The 16,716-nt window shown below is 45.3% G+C and overlaps 1 protein-coding gene across 3 annotated transcripts in view; it reads left to right on the plus strand.

Moving 5' to 3' along the window:
* Positions 1 to 15,330, plus strand: part of asz1 (ankyrin repeat, SAM and basic leucine zipper domain containing 1) — a 33,805-nt gene extending 18,475 nt beyond the window's left edge. Inside the window, exons 6-14 of one of the 3 annotated variants that reach the window (XM_020456799.2) lie at positions 5,069 to 5,180; positions 5,578 to 5,712; positions 7,272 to 7,396; positions 8,079 to 8,151; positions 8,644 to 8,700; positions 8,920 to 9,032; positions 11,394 to 11,499; positions 11,760 to 11,873; positions 14,917 to 15,330. In XM_020456799.2, coding sequence (XP_020312388.2) covers positions 5,069 to 5,180; positions 5,578 to 5,712; positions 7,272 to 7,396; positions 8,079 to 8,151; positions 8,644 to 8,700; positions 8,920 to 9,032; positions 11,394 to 11,499; positions 11,760 to 11,873; positions 14,917 to 15,069 — 988 coding nt within the window. In that variant the 3' untranslated portion in view covers positions 15,070 to 15,330. The remainder of the gene's footprint in view (positions 1 to 5,068; positions 5,181 to 5,577; positions 5,713 to 7,271; positions 7,397 to 8,078; positions 8,152 to 8,643; positions 8,701 to 8,919; positions 9,033 to 11,393; positions 11,500 to 11,759; positions 11,874 to 14,916) is intronic. The other 2 variants (XM_031801337.1, XM_020456800.2) reach the window with 2 other exon arrangements.
* Positions 15,331 to 16,716: the final 1,386 nt, after the last annotated feature.

The following is a 16,716-nucleotide window of genomic DNA, read 5'->3' on the forward strand; positions in this document are numbered from 1 at the left end:
TGCTTCAAAGTATTTGACCATTCATCCAACTGTTTTGGAGATGCTGATTTATGTGTGATTACTGTCACCGGAGGTTTGTCTTTACTAACTTTTACAGCCTATGTTCTGGTTGGCCTAAGACATTGTTCATCACTGCTGTCAGAATCTGTTGACTCAATGCCAGGCAATGCTGACCAGATTCTTGAAACCCGATCATCCTTGCGCAACTCAGTGTGAGGGTAGATTGAGGGAACAAAGGGTCCACTTGTTGGAGCCAAGTCTGTTTTTTACAACCCTGTCCTGTAATTGTTGAATCTCTTCTCTCAAGGTTTTTATGTTCACCAAGAGCTTTCAAACTATTCTTATCTCTCTGCAATGTCCTGTCATGATTCTCCAGAAATAATTTCTCATCCTGTTTTCTTACTTCGGCCAGAACAGTTAAAGACCATCTTTTTTTTTGTCAACGAGTTAGACATCCTCTGTATTTTTCCCCAAGCTTTTTGTATGTCAGACAGATTCCATATTCCATCTTTGTCAACAATGACGGAATATTTCTTTATCTCTTGCATACACTTCTCTACTTTGAAATTGTTATTCATATCACTAAAATATTTTTCACGGTGGGTGATAACCTTCAATCTGGATAATTAACACAAAAACAAATCTTAAGACTAGAGTAATTTATTGACAAATATTACGAAAACAAGCAACACCCAAACATGACGGAGAGTAAGACATGGGAACATATTTCAAAACAAAAACGTGATTCTTCTACAGACACAGACGATTTAATATTTTCACCACCGGGGATGGTGAAGGTCGAAACAGATCTGTTAAAATCTATAAATGACAAACTGGGTATACTTGAATTAGTCAGTAACGATATAAGAGTTGAAGGCAAGTCTTGAGATGAGTGATGAAAAAGCTGCAACATTGGAGAAGGAAACAAACAAGCTAAAAGTGACAGTCAATAAGATTGAAACTGAAGTGAATGAAAACCGTTCTGAGAGAAGCCTTACTTGAAATACAGACTAGATCCATGAGCGAGAATCTGGTACTTACAGGTATCCAAGAGAAAGGAGAAGTTCCTGAATCTGTAGTTAGAGTTCAGATTCCACGAGAAGCTATCAACTAAATAATTTGAACGTGTACACCTATTCGGACAAAGAGGGCAGAGGTATAAACACCCAATCGTTGGCAAATTTGCTTCATTTAAATATAAAATAATGGTTAAAAGCCTGGGTAAAATACTTGCTGGGACCAAAATTGGCATGAATGATCAGTTCCCGAAGGAAATTGCAGAACGGCGTAAAGTTCTGTATCCAATTTTCAAGGAAAATAGATTAAAAGGGAAATGAGTAGCTCTCGTCGTCGATAAACTATATATTGATAACCAGTTGTTCAGAGACACAAAGACTACTCCATGGCTATTTTTAAAAGTATTACGTTCTTATAGATGAGGAAAACAATAACACAATTCTATCCCGGTTATGGATTGTAATAATACAATAAAAATATAGCTTTTCTATATATCTTCAAATAGAACTAATTGGAACACAAAAGCACTAATTCAACATGGTTAAGATAAAAACTTAGTAAACAGAAGGCACAGTATATGTGGATGGATGGTGTGTTTTTTTTATGTTTGGTTCTGAGACATGCAACCATTGGTTAAGGGCGCTGTACTATCAGAGTCCCTGGGTTCGCGCCCAGGCTCTGTCGCAACCGGCCGCGACCGGGAGGTCCGTGGGGTGACGCACAATTGGCCTAGCGTCGTCCGGGTTAGGGAGGGCTTGGTCGGTAGGGATGTCCTTGTCTCATCGCGCACCAGCGACTCCTGTGGCGGGCCAGGCGCAGTGCGCGCTAACCAAGGTTGCCAGGTGCACGGTGTACCCTCCGACACATTGGTGCGGCTGGCTTCCGGGTTGGATGCGCGCTGTGTTAAGAAGCAGTACGGCTTGTTGGGTTGTGTATCGGAGGCCGCATGACTTTCAACCTTCGTCTCTCCCGAGCCCGTACGGGAGTTGTAGCGATGAGACAAGATAGTAGCTACTACAACAATTGGATACCATGAAATTGGGGAGAAAAAGGGGTAAAAATACAACAACAAAAAAAGAACCACAGACCACTTCTCAGTTCCTATGCTTCCTGGCTGATGTTTTGGTCACTTTTGAATGCTGGCGGTGCTTTCACTCTAGTGGTAGCATGAGACTGAGTCTACAACCCACACAAGTGGCTCCGGTAGTGCAGGTCTGTCAGCGTAGTGTCCAGAGCATGGAAGCGCTACCAGGAGACAGGCCAGTACATCAGGAGACGTGGAGGAGGCCGTAGGAGGGCAACAACCCAGCAGCAGGACCGCTACCTCCGCCTTTGTGCAAGGAGGAGCAGGAAAATGACCTCCAGCAGGCCACAAATGTGCATGTGTCTGCTCAAACAGTCAGAAACAGACCCCATGAGGGTGGTATGAGGGCCCGACGTCCACAGGTGGGGGTTGAGCTTACAGCCCAACACCGTGCAGGACGTTTGGCATTTGCCAGAGAACACCAACATTGGCAAATTCACCACTGGTGCCCTGTGCTCTTCACAGATGAAAGCAGGTTCACACTGAGCACATGTGACTGACGTAACAGAGTCTGGAGACACCGTGGAGAACGTTCTGCTGCCTGCAACATCCTCCAGCATGACCGGTTTGGCGGTGGGTCAGTCATGGTGTGGGGTGGCATTTCTGTGGGGGGCCGCACAGCCCTCCATGTGCTCGCCAGTGGTAGCCTGACTGCCATTAGGTACCGAGATGAGATCCTCAGACCCCTTGTGAGACCATATGCTGGTGCGGTTGGCCCTGGGTTCCTCCTAATGCAAGACAATGTTAGACCTCATGTGGCTGGAGTGTGTCAGCAGTTCCTGCAAGAGGGAGTAAATTGATTGAAATCACTGGTGGTTTTGGAACTACTGAACATAACGCGCAAATGTAAACTCAGATTTTTGGATATAAATATGAACTTTACCGAACAAAACAATCATGTATTGTGTAACATGAAGTCCTATGTGTGTTATCTGATGAAGATCATCAAAGGTTAGTGATTAATTTTATCTCTATTTCTGCTTTTTGTGACTCCTCTCTTTGGCTGGAAAAATGGCTGTGTTTTTCTGTGACTTGGCTCTGACCTAATATAATTGTTTGGTGTGCTTTCATCGTAAAGCCTTTTTGAAATCGGACACTGTGGCTGGATTTACAAAGTGTATCTTTAAAATGGTGTAAAATACTTGTATGTTTGAGGAATTTTAATTATGGGATTTCTGTTTTTGAATTTGGCGCCCTGCAGTTTCACTGGCTGTTGACGAGGTGGGACGCATGTACCCTAGAGAGGTTAAGGAGCGGGACACTAATCCGGATGCTTATAAGAAGTCCCGCTATACCCTCAGACGAACCAACAAACAGGAAAAGCGTCAATATAGGATTAAGATAGCGCCGGTGTAGTAGGATTCAGACTCTCGTCGGATGTGGCAGGGCTTGAAAACTACGGACTACAAAAGGAAAACCAGCCGCAAGCTGCCCAGTGACGCGAGCTAAATTTGTTTTATGCTCGCTTCGAGACAAGCAACACTTAAACATGCATGAGAGCACCAGCTATTCTGGACGACTGTGTGAGAATGCTCTCAGTAGCTGATGTGAGCAAGACCTTCAAACAGGTCAACATTCACAAAGCTGCGGGGCCAGACGGATTGCCAGGACGTGTTCAGCACAGACCAGGCAAGTGTCTTCGCTGACATTTTTCAACCTCTCCCTGACAGAGTCTGTAATACCTACATGTTTCAAGCAGACCACTATAGTCCCTATGCCCAAGGAAGCGAAGGTAACCTGTCTAAATTATTATTGCCCCGTAGCACTCATGTCAGTATCCATTAAGTGCTTTGAAAGGCTATCAACTGCATCATCCTGGATACTCTACACCCACTCCAATTCGCGTACCGCCCCAACAGATCCACATATGACGCAATCTCAATGCCCTTTCCCACCTGGACAAAAGGAACACCTACGTGAGAATTCTGTTCATTGACTACAGCTTAGCATTCAATACCATATTTCCCACAAAGCTCATCACTAAGCTAAAGACCCTGGGACAACACCTCCCTCTGTAACTGGATCCTGGACTTCCTGACAGGCCGCCCCCAGGTAATAAGTGTAGGCAACAACACGTCTGCCACGCTGATCCTCAACACTGGGGTCCCACAGGGGTGCGTGTTTAGTCCCCTCCTGTACTCCCTGTTCACCCACAAGATTGTGAGCAAGACAAAGAAGCCAATCGTGAACTACAGGGAAAGGCGGGCCAAACAGGCCTCCATTACCATCGACGGGGCTGTAGTGGAGCGGGTCGAGAGTTTCAAGTTCCTTGGTGTCCACATCACCAACAAACTATCATGATCCAAACACACCAAGACAGTCGTGAAGAGGGCACGACAACACCTTTTCCCCCACGGGAGACTGAAAAGATTTGTCATGGGTCTCCAGATCCTGAAAAAGTTCTACAGCTGTACCGTTGAGAGCATCCGGACCGGTTGCATCACCGCCTGGTATGGCAATGCTCGGCATTTGACCACAAGGCGCTACAGAGGGTAGTGCTTACGGCCCAGTACATCACTGGGGCCATCCAGGACCTATATACTAGGCAGTGTCAGAGGAAAGCCCAAAATATTGTCAATGGCTCCATTCACCCAAGTCTCAGACTTGTTCTCTCTGCTACCGCACGGCAAGCGGTACCGGAGCACCAAGTCTAGGACCAAAAGGCTCATTAACAACTTCTACGCCCAAGCCATAAGACTGCTGAACAATTAATCAAATGGCCACCCGGACTATTTACATTGATTCCCCCCCCCCCCCCCCCCCCACCACCACCACACACACTTGTTTTTACACTGCTGCTACTCGCTGTTATCTATGCATAGTCACTTTACCCCTACCTACATAAACAAATGAAGTCAAGGAGTGTGAATACTTTCTGAAGGCAGTGAAATTTCATTACCGAAGTGCATTTTCACCCATTCTAGGTAGATGAGGTGGATACCCTATTCATTCTAGTCTAATTGCCAGGTCTCGTATGACATCCCTGATGCTGGCGTCCCGGGACGGCTACAGTCAGGTAATCAACCTGCTGTTGTCACACGGGGCAGAGGTCAACTCCCAGGATGAAAATGGGTACACGGTAAGAATGCCTACCTGGTGTAATGCCTGTCTCACATAAGCGGACAATTTTATTCATCAGCCTTCCATACGTCCCAATAATCTCTCCTTTCTCCAAAAGTGTGGACTTGTTCACTTCCCTTGGGACATAGTTTGAAAGCATTTACAAGCATTTTGCTACACCCGCAATAACATCTGCTAAATATGTGTGCATGTTATTTGAAAGAAAATGACTGGTTTAGTAAATATGTTGGAAACTCCCTCCAGCCCATGCTAACAACAATCAAATGCTTTTACATTATCTTGATTGATTCGAACTGTGATTGATAGTAATGATTGGTGACACTGTGGTTATTAATAGTAATTAGGATGCCGCTAGACATTGATAGGTGATGACCTGCTGTGACCTTTGACCCCAGGCCTTGAGTGTGGCGGTGCAGTATGGAAGAGAAGAGGCCGTCCTCAAGCTGCTCCAGCTGGGGGCAGACAAGACCCTCAAGACCAAAGCAGAGAAGAGTGCTGCCGACTTGGCCAAGGTCTTCAAACGACCACAGGTAAACACAACCAGTAATTATATTATTTATACTGAACAAAAATATAAATGCAACAATTTTAACGATTTTACTTAGTTACAGTTCATATAAGGAAATAAGTCAATTGAAATAAATAAACTAGGCCCTAATCTACGGATTTCACATGACTGGGCAGGGGCGCAGCCATGTGTGGGCCTGGGAGGGCATAGGCCCACCCACCTGGGAGCCAGGCCCAGCCAATCCCCCACAAAAAATCTTTATTACAGACAGAAATACTCCTCAGTTTCATTAGCTGTCCGTATGGCTGGTCTCAGACGATCTCGCAGGTAAAGAAGCTGAATGTGGAGGTCCTGGGCCGGCATGGTTACACGTGGTCTGCGGTTGTGAGGCCGGTTGGACGTACTGGCAAATGAACATTCAATTCTCTGGCAACAGTTCTGGTCGATATTCCTGCAGTCAGCTTGCCAACGGCATTCTCCCTCTAAACTTGAGACATCTGTGCCATTGTGTGACAAAACTACACATATTAGAGTGGCCTTTTATTGTCCCCAGCACAAGGTGCACCTTTGTAATGATCATGCTGTTTAATCAGCTTCTTGAAATGCCACACCTGTCAGGTGGATGGATTATCTTGACAAAGGAGAAATACTCACAAACAGGGATGTAAACAAATGTGTGCACAAAATTTGAGAGAAATAAGCTTTTTGTGCGTATGGGACATTTCTGGGATCTCTTATTTCAGCTCATGAAACATAGGGCCAACATGTTACGTCTATTTTAGTTCAGTATATATTATCAAGAGGCTGGAAAGAGTGCTTCTGACATAGCCACAGTGTTCAATTGACCACATGTAGAACCAACAGAACCTCAGTCACAACTTTGTTTCGCACATAGTTAGCCAAGTACATAACTCTGGCACCTAAATCTGGTGTTTAAACAACCACAGGTACAGTAAAACCAAACACTAACCACAGCCACAAATTTACCACACTATGAAATGGTAGTCTTGAGGTGGTAGACTAGTGCCAATTTCCCCTTCTCTTGCAAACATATAAAATACACGGAGTGTACAAAACATTAGGAACACCTTGCTAATTTGAATTGCACCCCGCTTTGCCCTCAGAACAGCCTCAATTCGTCGGGGCTTGGACTCTACAAGGTGTCTAAAGTGTTCCACAGGGATGCTGGTCCGTGTTGACGCCAATGCTTCCCACAGTTGTGTGAAGTTGTCTGGATGTCCTTTGGGTAGCTGACCATTCTTGATGCACACAGGAAACTGTTGAGCATGAAAAACCCAGCAGCACTGCAGTTCTTGACACTCAAACCGGTGCACCTGGCACCTACTACCATACCTTGTTCAATGGCACTTCAATATTTTCTTTCCCATTCACCCTCTAAATGGTACACATACACAATCCTCGATGTCTCAAGGCTTAATAATCCTTTTAAAAATCTCTCCTCCCCTTCATCTACACAGGCGGAAATGGATTTAACAAGTGACATCAATAAGGGATCATAGCTTTCACCTGGTCAGTCTGCCATGGAAAGAGTTTTGTGTATCAGGTCTTCTTTCCTCGCAGATTGCCAGGATCCTGGCGTCCCCAGGCAATGCTCTCACCAACGGGCAGGTAACCTCCTCGAAGGAGGAGACCCTCTTCAAGTTCTTCAAGAGGGACGCCGATCTATCTGCTGACTCCAAGGAGCGGTGAGACCATGGCTAAATCTCAATTTGTCTTATTGCTATTCCTTACTTCCTATATCCTCTTCTCAACCGTAATGGAGGAGGTAAAAGGTCCCTCCCCTCAGGAGTTCTTTTACAATTTGTTTTTAGGACAGAGGATGCGAGGAATCGAGGTAAGATAAATTGAGAAAAGGACACAGATCAGTCAGTGGAGGCCAGCAGCCGAGATTGGTATTTGGGGCCCTCTAGTGGACGTAGAGTTAAGTGTCCCATGCCATGAGACCGGTTTTTAGATGTAAACAAACATCTAGGGACTAGCTGCTAAATCTGCACCATAATGCTTTAACATATTTAGTCTGTATTTGACTGTTGAAGATTCAATGTTTTAATTTGGATTGTTTAATCTGTCAATGTTTATCTGTTCTGAAATATTTTAGGCGGCCGACTTGGCAACGTGGGGTTGATGTAGTACGCTCTTAAACCTATTTATGTATTTATTTATTGCTTTTATTTAACCCGGGGAAGTTATTGAGAATGCATTACTTGTCTGAGAGCATGAGCAAACTGACTGATTTGACAAATAATGTTGAGTCGGTGATTTAAATGTTGATTTGTTGATCAGAGATTCTGCACAGTTGGACTGCAATGTGGTCAATCTCAAACGAGCCCATTCACTTTCAAAAAAACGACTTTGAACCTCTCCTAGTCTGGCCAAACTGTGTGATATCGAGCTGCTTCTGCACGGACTCAACCTGGAGTACCTCTCTGACATAATGCTAGTAAGTAGTGTACACACACACACACACACACACACACACACACACACACACATACAGGAGTACCTCTGACATTGTTTGAGTACTGTACCTCATCCTCACTGTGATTGGACAGTTTTCAGATTTCCATACCTCATGCCATATCCCAGCATATGGTATTATCAAATACCTGTCCAACCCTACTGCTGGCTTATTGATGTTGAGCAGGCAGGTGTAAAGACTGTGGTTCTGACTCTGGAGTGATTGGGTGAAAAACTATAGTGTATGAAGCTCAGTTTGGGGTGGTGGGGGTGGATTGATATTTTCATCATTAGATCGAATAGACATACCGGTAACAAGTCGCTACACAACACAAACACATACTGTAATCGGTTACCGGTATTTAAAAGGTAGCTACACAAATGCAGATTGTAAATGATTGTACAATATCTGTTCAGGGTTTAGGCTGGTTTGCAAGTTGTCAGATCGTCAAAGTAGTTTTTCTTCTCTCCGCAGGAAAATGACATCACTTGGAGCTACCTGGTAACCATGGAGAAGGATGACCTGGAGAAGGTATGAAAGACCTCTTTGTCAGTCTGTCTGGCAGCAAGTTTCCAGGTTTTTCAGAAATCTATGGTTCCTGGAATCAGTAGAGCATGGAAGGAATCTTCCAACTGGGAATGCTTCAACCAGGATTTCTGAAAAACCTGGGAACTTTGGGAACGTTTTGGGAATTTTGCAACCTGAGTTACCAGTATGTTGCCCAGTTATTAATGTTGCGTTCTCCCCCAGATTGGTATCGCTGACCCAGAGGACCAGCAGAAGGTTCTGAGTGCAGTGAAGGAGATGCATCTAGACCGGGTCGACCTGGACACTGTCGACCAGCTGGAGAACATAGACACCGGGTAACATTAAAGTACAATGGAAAAAAAATATTATTTTGAGCAATTCCTTCCAGGTCAAATCGTCAAGCACAATAACATATTTTCTTGACACATTATATATGCAACACAAACACCTACAGACTTACATGACATACTGTACACAGTCCATCCTCCAGCACACCACTGGAAGTCATTCCTCAGACTGACCTAAAGCATCCATCCCACTGTTATTCTCCCACTGCCTCACCTCCTATATCCTCTCCGAGCTTCTGAGAGCAGAGTCTAATGGTTTATTAAATGGGGCCGTAATGATTTGTAAGGTGAGAGGAGATGGAATGAAATCCCCTCTTTCACCCCCCCCCCCCCCCCCTTCTCTCTGTGACTGATGATAGAATAGCTCTCAGGCCAAGCGGTACTGTAGTGTCAGGGCCAGGGGTACAGGGGTACTTTTACTGAGCCTTTAAATCCCCCAGGAGTAAATCCTCTGATGATGGCCACACTGTAAACATTAAAGCACTAGATTACCACATCCCTTATGCTTTATGCTCATCCCAGGACCTAGTGGCCATGTTCTAGTTGGCCTGGGATGTTAGATGTTCATGTTCTAGTTGGCCTGGGATGTTAGATGGCCATGTTCTAGTTGGTCTGGGATGTTAGATGTTCATGTTCTAGTTGGCCTGGGATGTTAGTTGGCCATGTTCTACTTGGCCTGGGATGTTAGTTGGCCATGTTCTAGTTGGCCTGGGATGTTAGTTGGCCTGGGATGTAAGATGTTCATGTTCTAGTTGGCCTGGGATGGTTAGACGTCCATGTTCTAGTTGGCCTGGGATGGTTAGACGTCCATGTTCTAGTTGGCCTGGGATGTTAGATGTTCTAGTTGGCCTGGGATGTTAGATGTTCATGTTCTAGTTGGCCTGGGATGTTAGATGTTCATGTTCTAGTTGGCCTGGGGATGTTCATGTTCTAGTTGGCCTGGGCTGTTAGATGTTCTAGTTGGCCTGGGATGTTAGATGTTCTAGTTGGCCTGGGATGTTAGATGTTCATGTTCTAGTTGGCCTGGGGATGTTAGATGTTCATGTTCTAGTTGGCCTGGGCTGTTAGATGTTCTAGTTGGCCTGGGATGTTAGATGTTCTAGTTGGCCTGGGATTTTTACTTGTAGTACATCACTAATGGACTGACAGACAGAGATGGGTGGATGGGGGGGGATCTTCACACTGGGGGACAACTGACACGGACGGGCGACTGGGCAGACACAGTTAAATCAACTGACCTCTACACAACAGACAAATGAACAGACATAAGACTGTGTGTGGCCAATGGCTAGGATTTCCTCTCATAACTCAAAACTAGATTAAAAACTTTTACATCCAAATCATTTGTACATCGTATTCATCGCGGCCCGATCTTTAAATATGTTTTGTTGCTGCGATTGTTCCACTGCCCTTTGTATGTTGTTGGATTGTTTTATCTTAGTGGTACATATCCCTGCATGTGTAGCAGCCGTTTTGTGATGCTCACACTCTGTCAGTGGTCGTGTAAACAGTGTCAGTCAGACTGGAGTTACTATCTCCTTCCAGAGGCTCGGGACCAGGGACTACAGCTCTGTTAGTTTATCTAGCGCACCCAAGACTGATAGTACAGGATAGAGAGGAGCAGAGGAGAGGGGGAGATGTCTGTCTGTTGTAGGTGACCTCTGTCTCTCCCTCCCTCCTGGTCTAGGTGAGACCTATAGGGGGTATACTTGAGATGGGCAGGAATGCAGACTGACACGGGTTGTGCTGCTCACCCACTCACACTGACAGTCACACATAAACACACTTGGGTTGAGGTAGAAGGAGACTCATCAACTAGGCATGGTCACGGTTAATCAAATATCTGGATGTTTGGCCTATTTTAACAATGAAAAGGCTATGTCTAAATTAAATTATCCTTGTGACATTTCTACCTACAAGGATATACCATGACATTTGAAATTCTTAATTTAGTAAAACAAAAATCTTTTCAATGTAGTTTTTCTAACGGTGCATTGAGTTACTGCCCTCCAGGTTGCCCTGGCATCGGTATGCTGTTTACCCCTCTTCAAGTAGAAATTAAAGGCACTCTGCAAATGTATCAATGCAAAACACTCACCAGAAAGGCTATTTGTAACAGAATCAGTTCTATCATTGCCAAAATCTGACACTTCCTTCGCTGTTGTTGACAAATTACAGAAGAAAAGCACCCTGTCCACTGTTTACCTCTGCCATGTACATTTCAGCATTTTAATTGGTCAAGATTTGACTATAAAAATGGTATAATTTAAAATGACCATCCCTGTCATCAACACTGATAGTGGGAAGTATTGTGAAAAGTTGTCTAATGGTGTATGTGTGTCCTTATAGAAGTGAGGAGCTGTATAACTTCCTGATCAGTCTGAGGCAGCAATGCTGCTACTTGACAGAGACAGTACAGGACGTCATCAGCCGCTTCCCCCGCCGAGCTTCTGAGGTGTGTGTGTCATTCCCTGTCCCTCTCTGATAATCTAAAGGACTGGCGACTGATCCATCAATGCTGTTGTCTGACTGAAAGCAGACAGTATGGTTGTATAACTTACTAAAGCAAATTCCCTTTCAGCCCTGAAAGGAGGGTGCCCCCACTCATGTTTGTGGTTAGATTAAGTGAGTGCGTTTTCAGTCAGACACTATAGTACTGATAGATTTTTCTAGAGCGAACCTGTTTCTAGCTCCCCTAAATTTCTCTGTCCTCAGCTGGTGTTGTCCCTGGACCCTAAGAAGGAGGCTCAGGCCATCTGTAATGAGCTGGTGGCCCAGACTGGAGACCTGCAGAAGGAGGTCACCTGCCTCAAGAACCTGCTGCATAAGGTACATCTCACACCTTTTTTTCTGACTGCTGTGTACGTGTCACTGTCACCCAAGAGCCCCCGCCACTATGTTTCTGCTCCCCTCAGTGGTCCACTCTGAGAGAACGAATTGGAGAACGGTCTGTTTCCTTCGTCTGGTCCCCCACACCCTTTCACTGCCCTAACCATCTCTCTGTCTGGTCCCCCACACCCTTTCACTGACCTAACCATCTCTCTGTCTGGTCCCCCACACCCTTTCACTGCCCTAACCATCTCTCTGTCTGGTCCACACCCTTTCACTGCCCTAACCATCTCTCTGTCTGGTCCACACCCTTTCACTGCCCTAACCATCTCTCTGTCTGGTCCACACCCTTTCACTGCCCTAACCATCTCTCTGTCTGGTCCTCCACACCCTTTCACTGCCCTAACCATCTCTCTGTCTGGTCCCCCACACCCTTTCACTGCCCTAACCATCTCTCTGTCTGGTCCCCCACACCCTTTCACTGCCCTAACCATCTCTCTGTCTGGTCCCCCACACCATTTCACTGCCCTAAACATCTCTCTGTCTGGTCCTCCACACCCTTTCACTGACCTAACCATCTCTCTGTCTGGTCCACACCCTTTCACTGCCCTAACCATCTCTCTGTCTGGTCCACACCCTTTCACTGCCCTAACCATCTCTCTGTCTGGTCCTCCACACCCTTTCACTGCCCTAACCATCTCTCTGTCTGGTCCTCCACACCCTTTCACTGCCCTAACCATCTCTCTGTCTGGTCCTCCACACCCTTTCACTGCCCTAAACATCTCTCTATCTGGTCCTCCACACCCTTTCACTGCCCTAAACATCTCTCTGTCTGGTCCACACCCTTTCACTTCCCTAACCATCTCTCTGTCTGGTCCTCCACACCCTTTCACTGCCCTAACCATCTCTCTGTCTGGTCCTCCACACCCTTTCACTGCCCTAACCATCTCTCTGTCTGGTCCTCCACACCCTTTCACTGCCCTAAACATCTCTCTGTCTGGTCCACACCCTTTCACTGCCCTAAACATCTCTCTGTCTGGTCCACACCCTTTCACTGCCCTAACCATCTCTCTGTCTGGTCCACACCCTTTCACTGCCCTAACCATCTCTCTGTCTGGTCCTCCACACCCTTTCACTGCCATAACCATCTCTCTGTCTGGTCCTCCACACCCTTTCACTGCCCTAACCATCTCTCTGTCTGGTCCTCCACACCCTTTCACTGCCCTAACCATCTCTCTGTCTGGTCCTCCACACCCTTTCACTGCCCTAACCATCTCTCTGTCTGGTCCTCCACACCCTTTCACTGCCCTAAACATCTCTCTGTCTGGTCCACACCCTTTCACTGCCCTAACCATCTCTCTGTCTGGTCCACACCCTTTCACTGCCCTAACCATCTCTCTGGTCCTCCACACCCTTTCACTGCCCTAACCATCTCTCTGTCTGGTCCACACCCTTTCACTGCCCTAACCATCTCTCTGTCTGGTCCACACCCTTTCACTGCCCTAACCATCTCTCTGTCTGGTCCACACCCTTTCACTGCCCTAACCATCTCTCTGTCTGGTCCTCCACACCCTTTCACTGCCATAACCATCTCTCTGTCTGGTCCTCCACACCCTTTCACTGCCCTAACCATCTCTCTGTCTGGTCCTCCACACCCTTTCACTGCCCTAACCATCTCTCTGTCTGGTCCTCCACACCCTTTCACTGCCCTAACCATCTCTCTGTCTGGTCCTCCACACCCTTTCACTGCCCTAAACATCTCTCTGTCTGGTCCACACCCTTTCACTGCCCTAACCATCTCTCTGTCTGGTCCACACCCTTTCACTGCCCTAACCATCTCTCTGGTCCTCCACACCCTTTCACTGCCCTAACCATCTCTCTGTCTGGTCCACACCCTTTCACTGCCCTAACCATCTCTCTGTCTGGTCCACACCCTTTCACTGCCCTAACCATCTCTTCCCAGGTCTGGTCCAAGCTTCCTGCAAACTTGGGTCAACTCCCCTTCTCATCCTCGCTATTGCTCATCCAGCATTTACACACGGCGTGTGTGCGCTGTGTGTAGGATTCTGACAGGGCGAGTCCTCACAGCCTATAACTCAGAGACAGTGTGACAGTGTCCTGTCAGAGTGGAGATGGGGGGGGGGGGGGGTAGCCCCGGACGCTGTCGGTGTCAGACAGGAATCCGACAACCAACAGAGGCCATTTGGAGACACTGGCTCAATGCCCAGGGGGGGAAGGCCCTTGCACCCGTTTATCTTATCTGTGGGGGCTCGTCTTGACACCCATCCCCCTACACAGAGCGCAGGTGCGCACACACACACAATCTATCTGCCCGGCCAGAAAGTTTGGAGAGGGGGGGACGACATGAATTGTTCCCTGGGTTGGACATTACTGTGTAGAATGGTAGATCTGTGCCATATGTACCTGTCAGGTGCAGCACTGTGCAGAGTGCATACTTAAGCAGATCACCTCACCCAGATCGGTTTCATTTTATTCCTAATAAATGATTGATAGGACACAAAAGTCACATGACAAAACACTGCTCATGGCTACCATCTAGTGTCGAGACGGAAGGTTCTTGTAGGGCAGGGGTGTCAAATATACAATCTGACGCTGTTCAATCCAAGGGGGGGAAACAAACTCAATATGACTAAAACCAAATGGAAACAGTGTAGTAACAATAATGGACTTATATTCATACAGTTTCTGGACATTCCAGCTCACTGATAATCACTGAAATGAAAGCTAGACAGTCAGGGAGCATTAAAAAAAGAGAAGAAAAAACTATATTTTGAGGGCAAGGAAATATAATAAAATTCAATGTGGACCTTGTTGAAGACTGAATCTCCCCCCCCCCCCCCCTCCCATGATAATCAGATTAACTTGGGGAGTACTATTTTCAAAATGTCATACTTTAACACTTTGTTTATACTAGTATGGGTATTTGGACACGTCCATGGTGTGTGCGCATCTTTAGTTTGTGTGTCCATCGTGCTCTTTCTCACCTCTTACCTTGTGACGTTCTGCTGCTCCTCTTCCTAAGATGGACCCAGCAGGAGATTTCTGCCCACTTCCTCAACCTGGTTCCCACGGCGACTGGAGGAGACGGGTCCTGAAGAGGCTTGCACTGAGCATGCTTGGCGCAGGCCTGCTGTTTGCCCTGTCCAGAGCAAAGAGTGCCAAGGTTTACCTTTAGACTGACAGCTCCGTTATTATCCAATTTACTCTTACTTTGGATAAATTGTCATAGGTTATCAATCAATTAGCTTAATTGTCTTAATTTACATTTCTGTTTGAGGAATTATGCCGAATGAGAATAACTCGAATGCAAAAAAGTTAGGTTTTTGATTGAGATTCCTTATATTTGTTATACTTTGTTCTTGTTTTTCATTGAGTTCTTAATTGTTTTAAGCAATTTTCTGGGCTTTTGTCAAATAAAAACTATTTCTTTATCCAGCATTTTCTTTGCATTAAGTTGCTGCACAAGTTAGGACACTATTAGGGAAATCCATCCCCTACATATTATTCAATACTTTATGTAGTTGACTATATGACAAACTATTTAGGCTACTAAAAATCGAATTACATTTTTTTGGTCACATACACATATTTAGCAGATGTTATTGCGGGTGTAGCGAAATACTTGCATTCCTAGTTCCAACAGTGAAGTAATATCTAACAATACACATAAATATAAAAGTTAAAGAATGTAATTAAGAAATATATAAATGTTAAGTCGAGCAATGTCCAGGGTATGTACAGTACCTGTCAAGTTTGGACACACCTACTCATTCAAGGGTTTTTCTTGATTTGTACTATTTTCTACATGGTAGAAGAAAAGTGAAGACATCAAAACTATGAAATAACACCTATGGAATCATGTAATAAGAAAAAAGGTGGTAAATCAAAATCGGCTCAAATAAAGTAAAGATGGACTGTCGTTTCTCTTTGCTTAAGACATGTAGGTCAGTCAATCCGGAACATTTCAAGAAAGTTTCTTCAAGTGCAGTTGCAAAAACCATCAAGCGCCATGATGAAACTGGATCTCATGAGGACCGCCACAGGAAAGGAAGTCCCAGAGTTACCTCTGCTGCAGAGGATAAGTTCATTGGAGTTCCCAGCTTCAGAAATTGCAGCCCAAATAAATGCTTCAGAGTTCAAGTAACAGACATCTCAACATCAACTGTTCAGAGACTGAATTAGGCCTTCATGGTCACTGATTGGCTCAAACGCATTAAGAAGGAAAGAAATTCCACAAATACTTTTTAACAAGGCACACCTGTTAATTGAAATGCATTACAGGTGACTACCTTATTAGCTGGTTGAGAGAATGCCAGCAAAGCTGTCAAGGCAAAAACATAAAATATAAAACATATAATATATTTTGTCTTCACTATAATTCTACAAAAAAAATAGTAAAAATAAAGAAAAACCCTTGAATGAGTAGGTGTGCCCAAACTTTTAACTGGTACTGTGTTTGTGTACACTGAACAAAAATATAAACGCATAATGTAAAGTGTTGGTTGCATGTTTCATGAGCTGAAATAAAAGATCCCAGAAATGTTCCAGGCGCACAAAAAGCTTATTTCTCTCTAAGCTCTACATCCCTGTTAGTGAGCATTTCTCCTTTGCCAAGACTCCCTCCACCTGACAAGTGAGGCATATTAAACAGCATGATCATTAGACAGTTGCACCTTGTGCTGAGGACAATAAAAGGAAGCTCTAAAATGTGCAGTTTTGTCACACAAAACAATTCCACAGATGTCTCAAGTTTTGAGGGAGCGTGCAATTGACATGCTGACTGTAGGAATGTCTCCCAGAACTGTTGCCAGATAATTGAATG

Source organism: Oncorhynchus kisutch, linkage group LG22, assembly GCF_002021735.2.
Source record: "Oncorhynchus kisutch isolate 150728-3 linkage group LG22, Okis_V2, whole genome shotgun sequence".
In the NCBI taxonomy this organism is placed as follows: domain Eukaryota; kingdom Metazoa; phylum Chordata; class Actinopteri; order Salmoniformes; family Salmonidae; genus Oncorhynchus; species Oncorhynchus kisutch.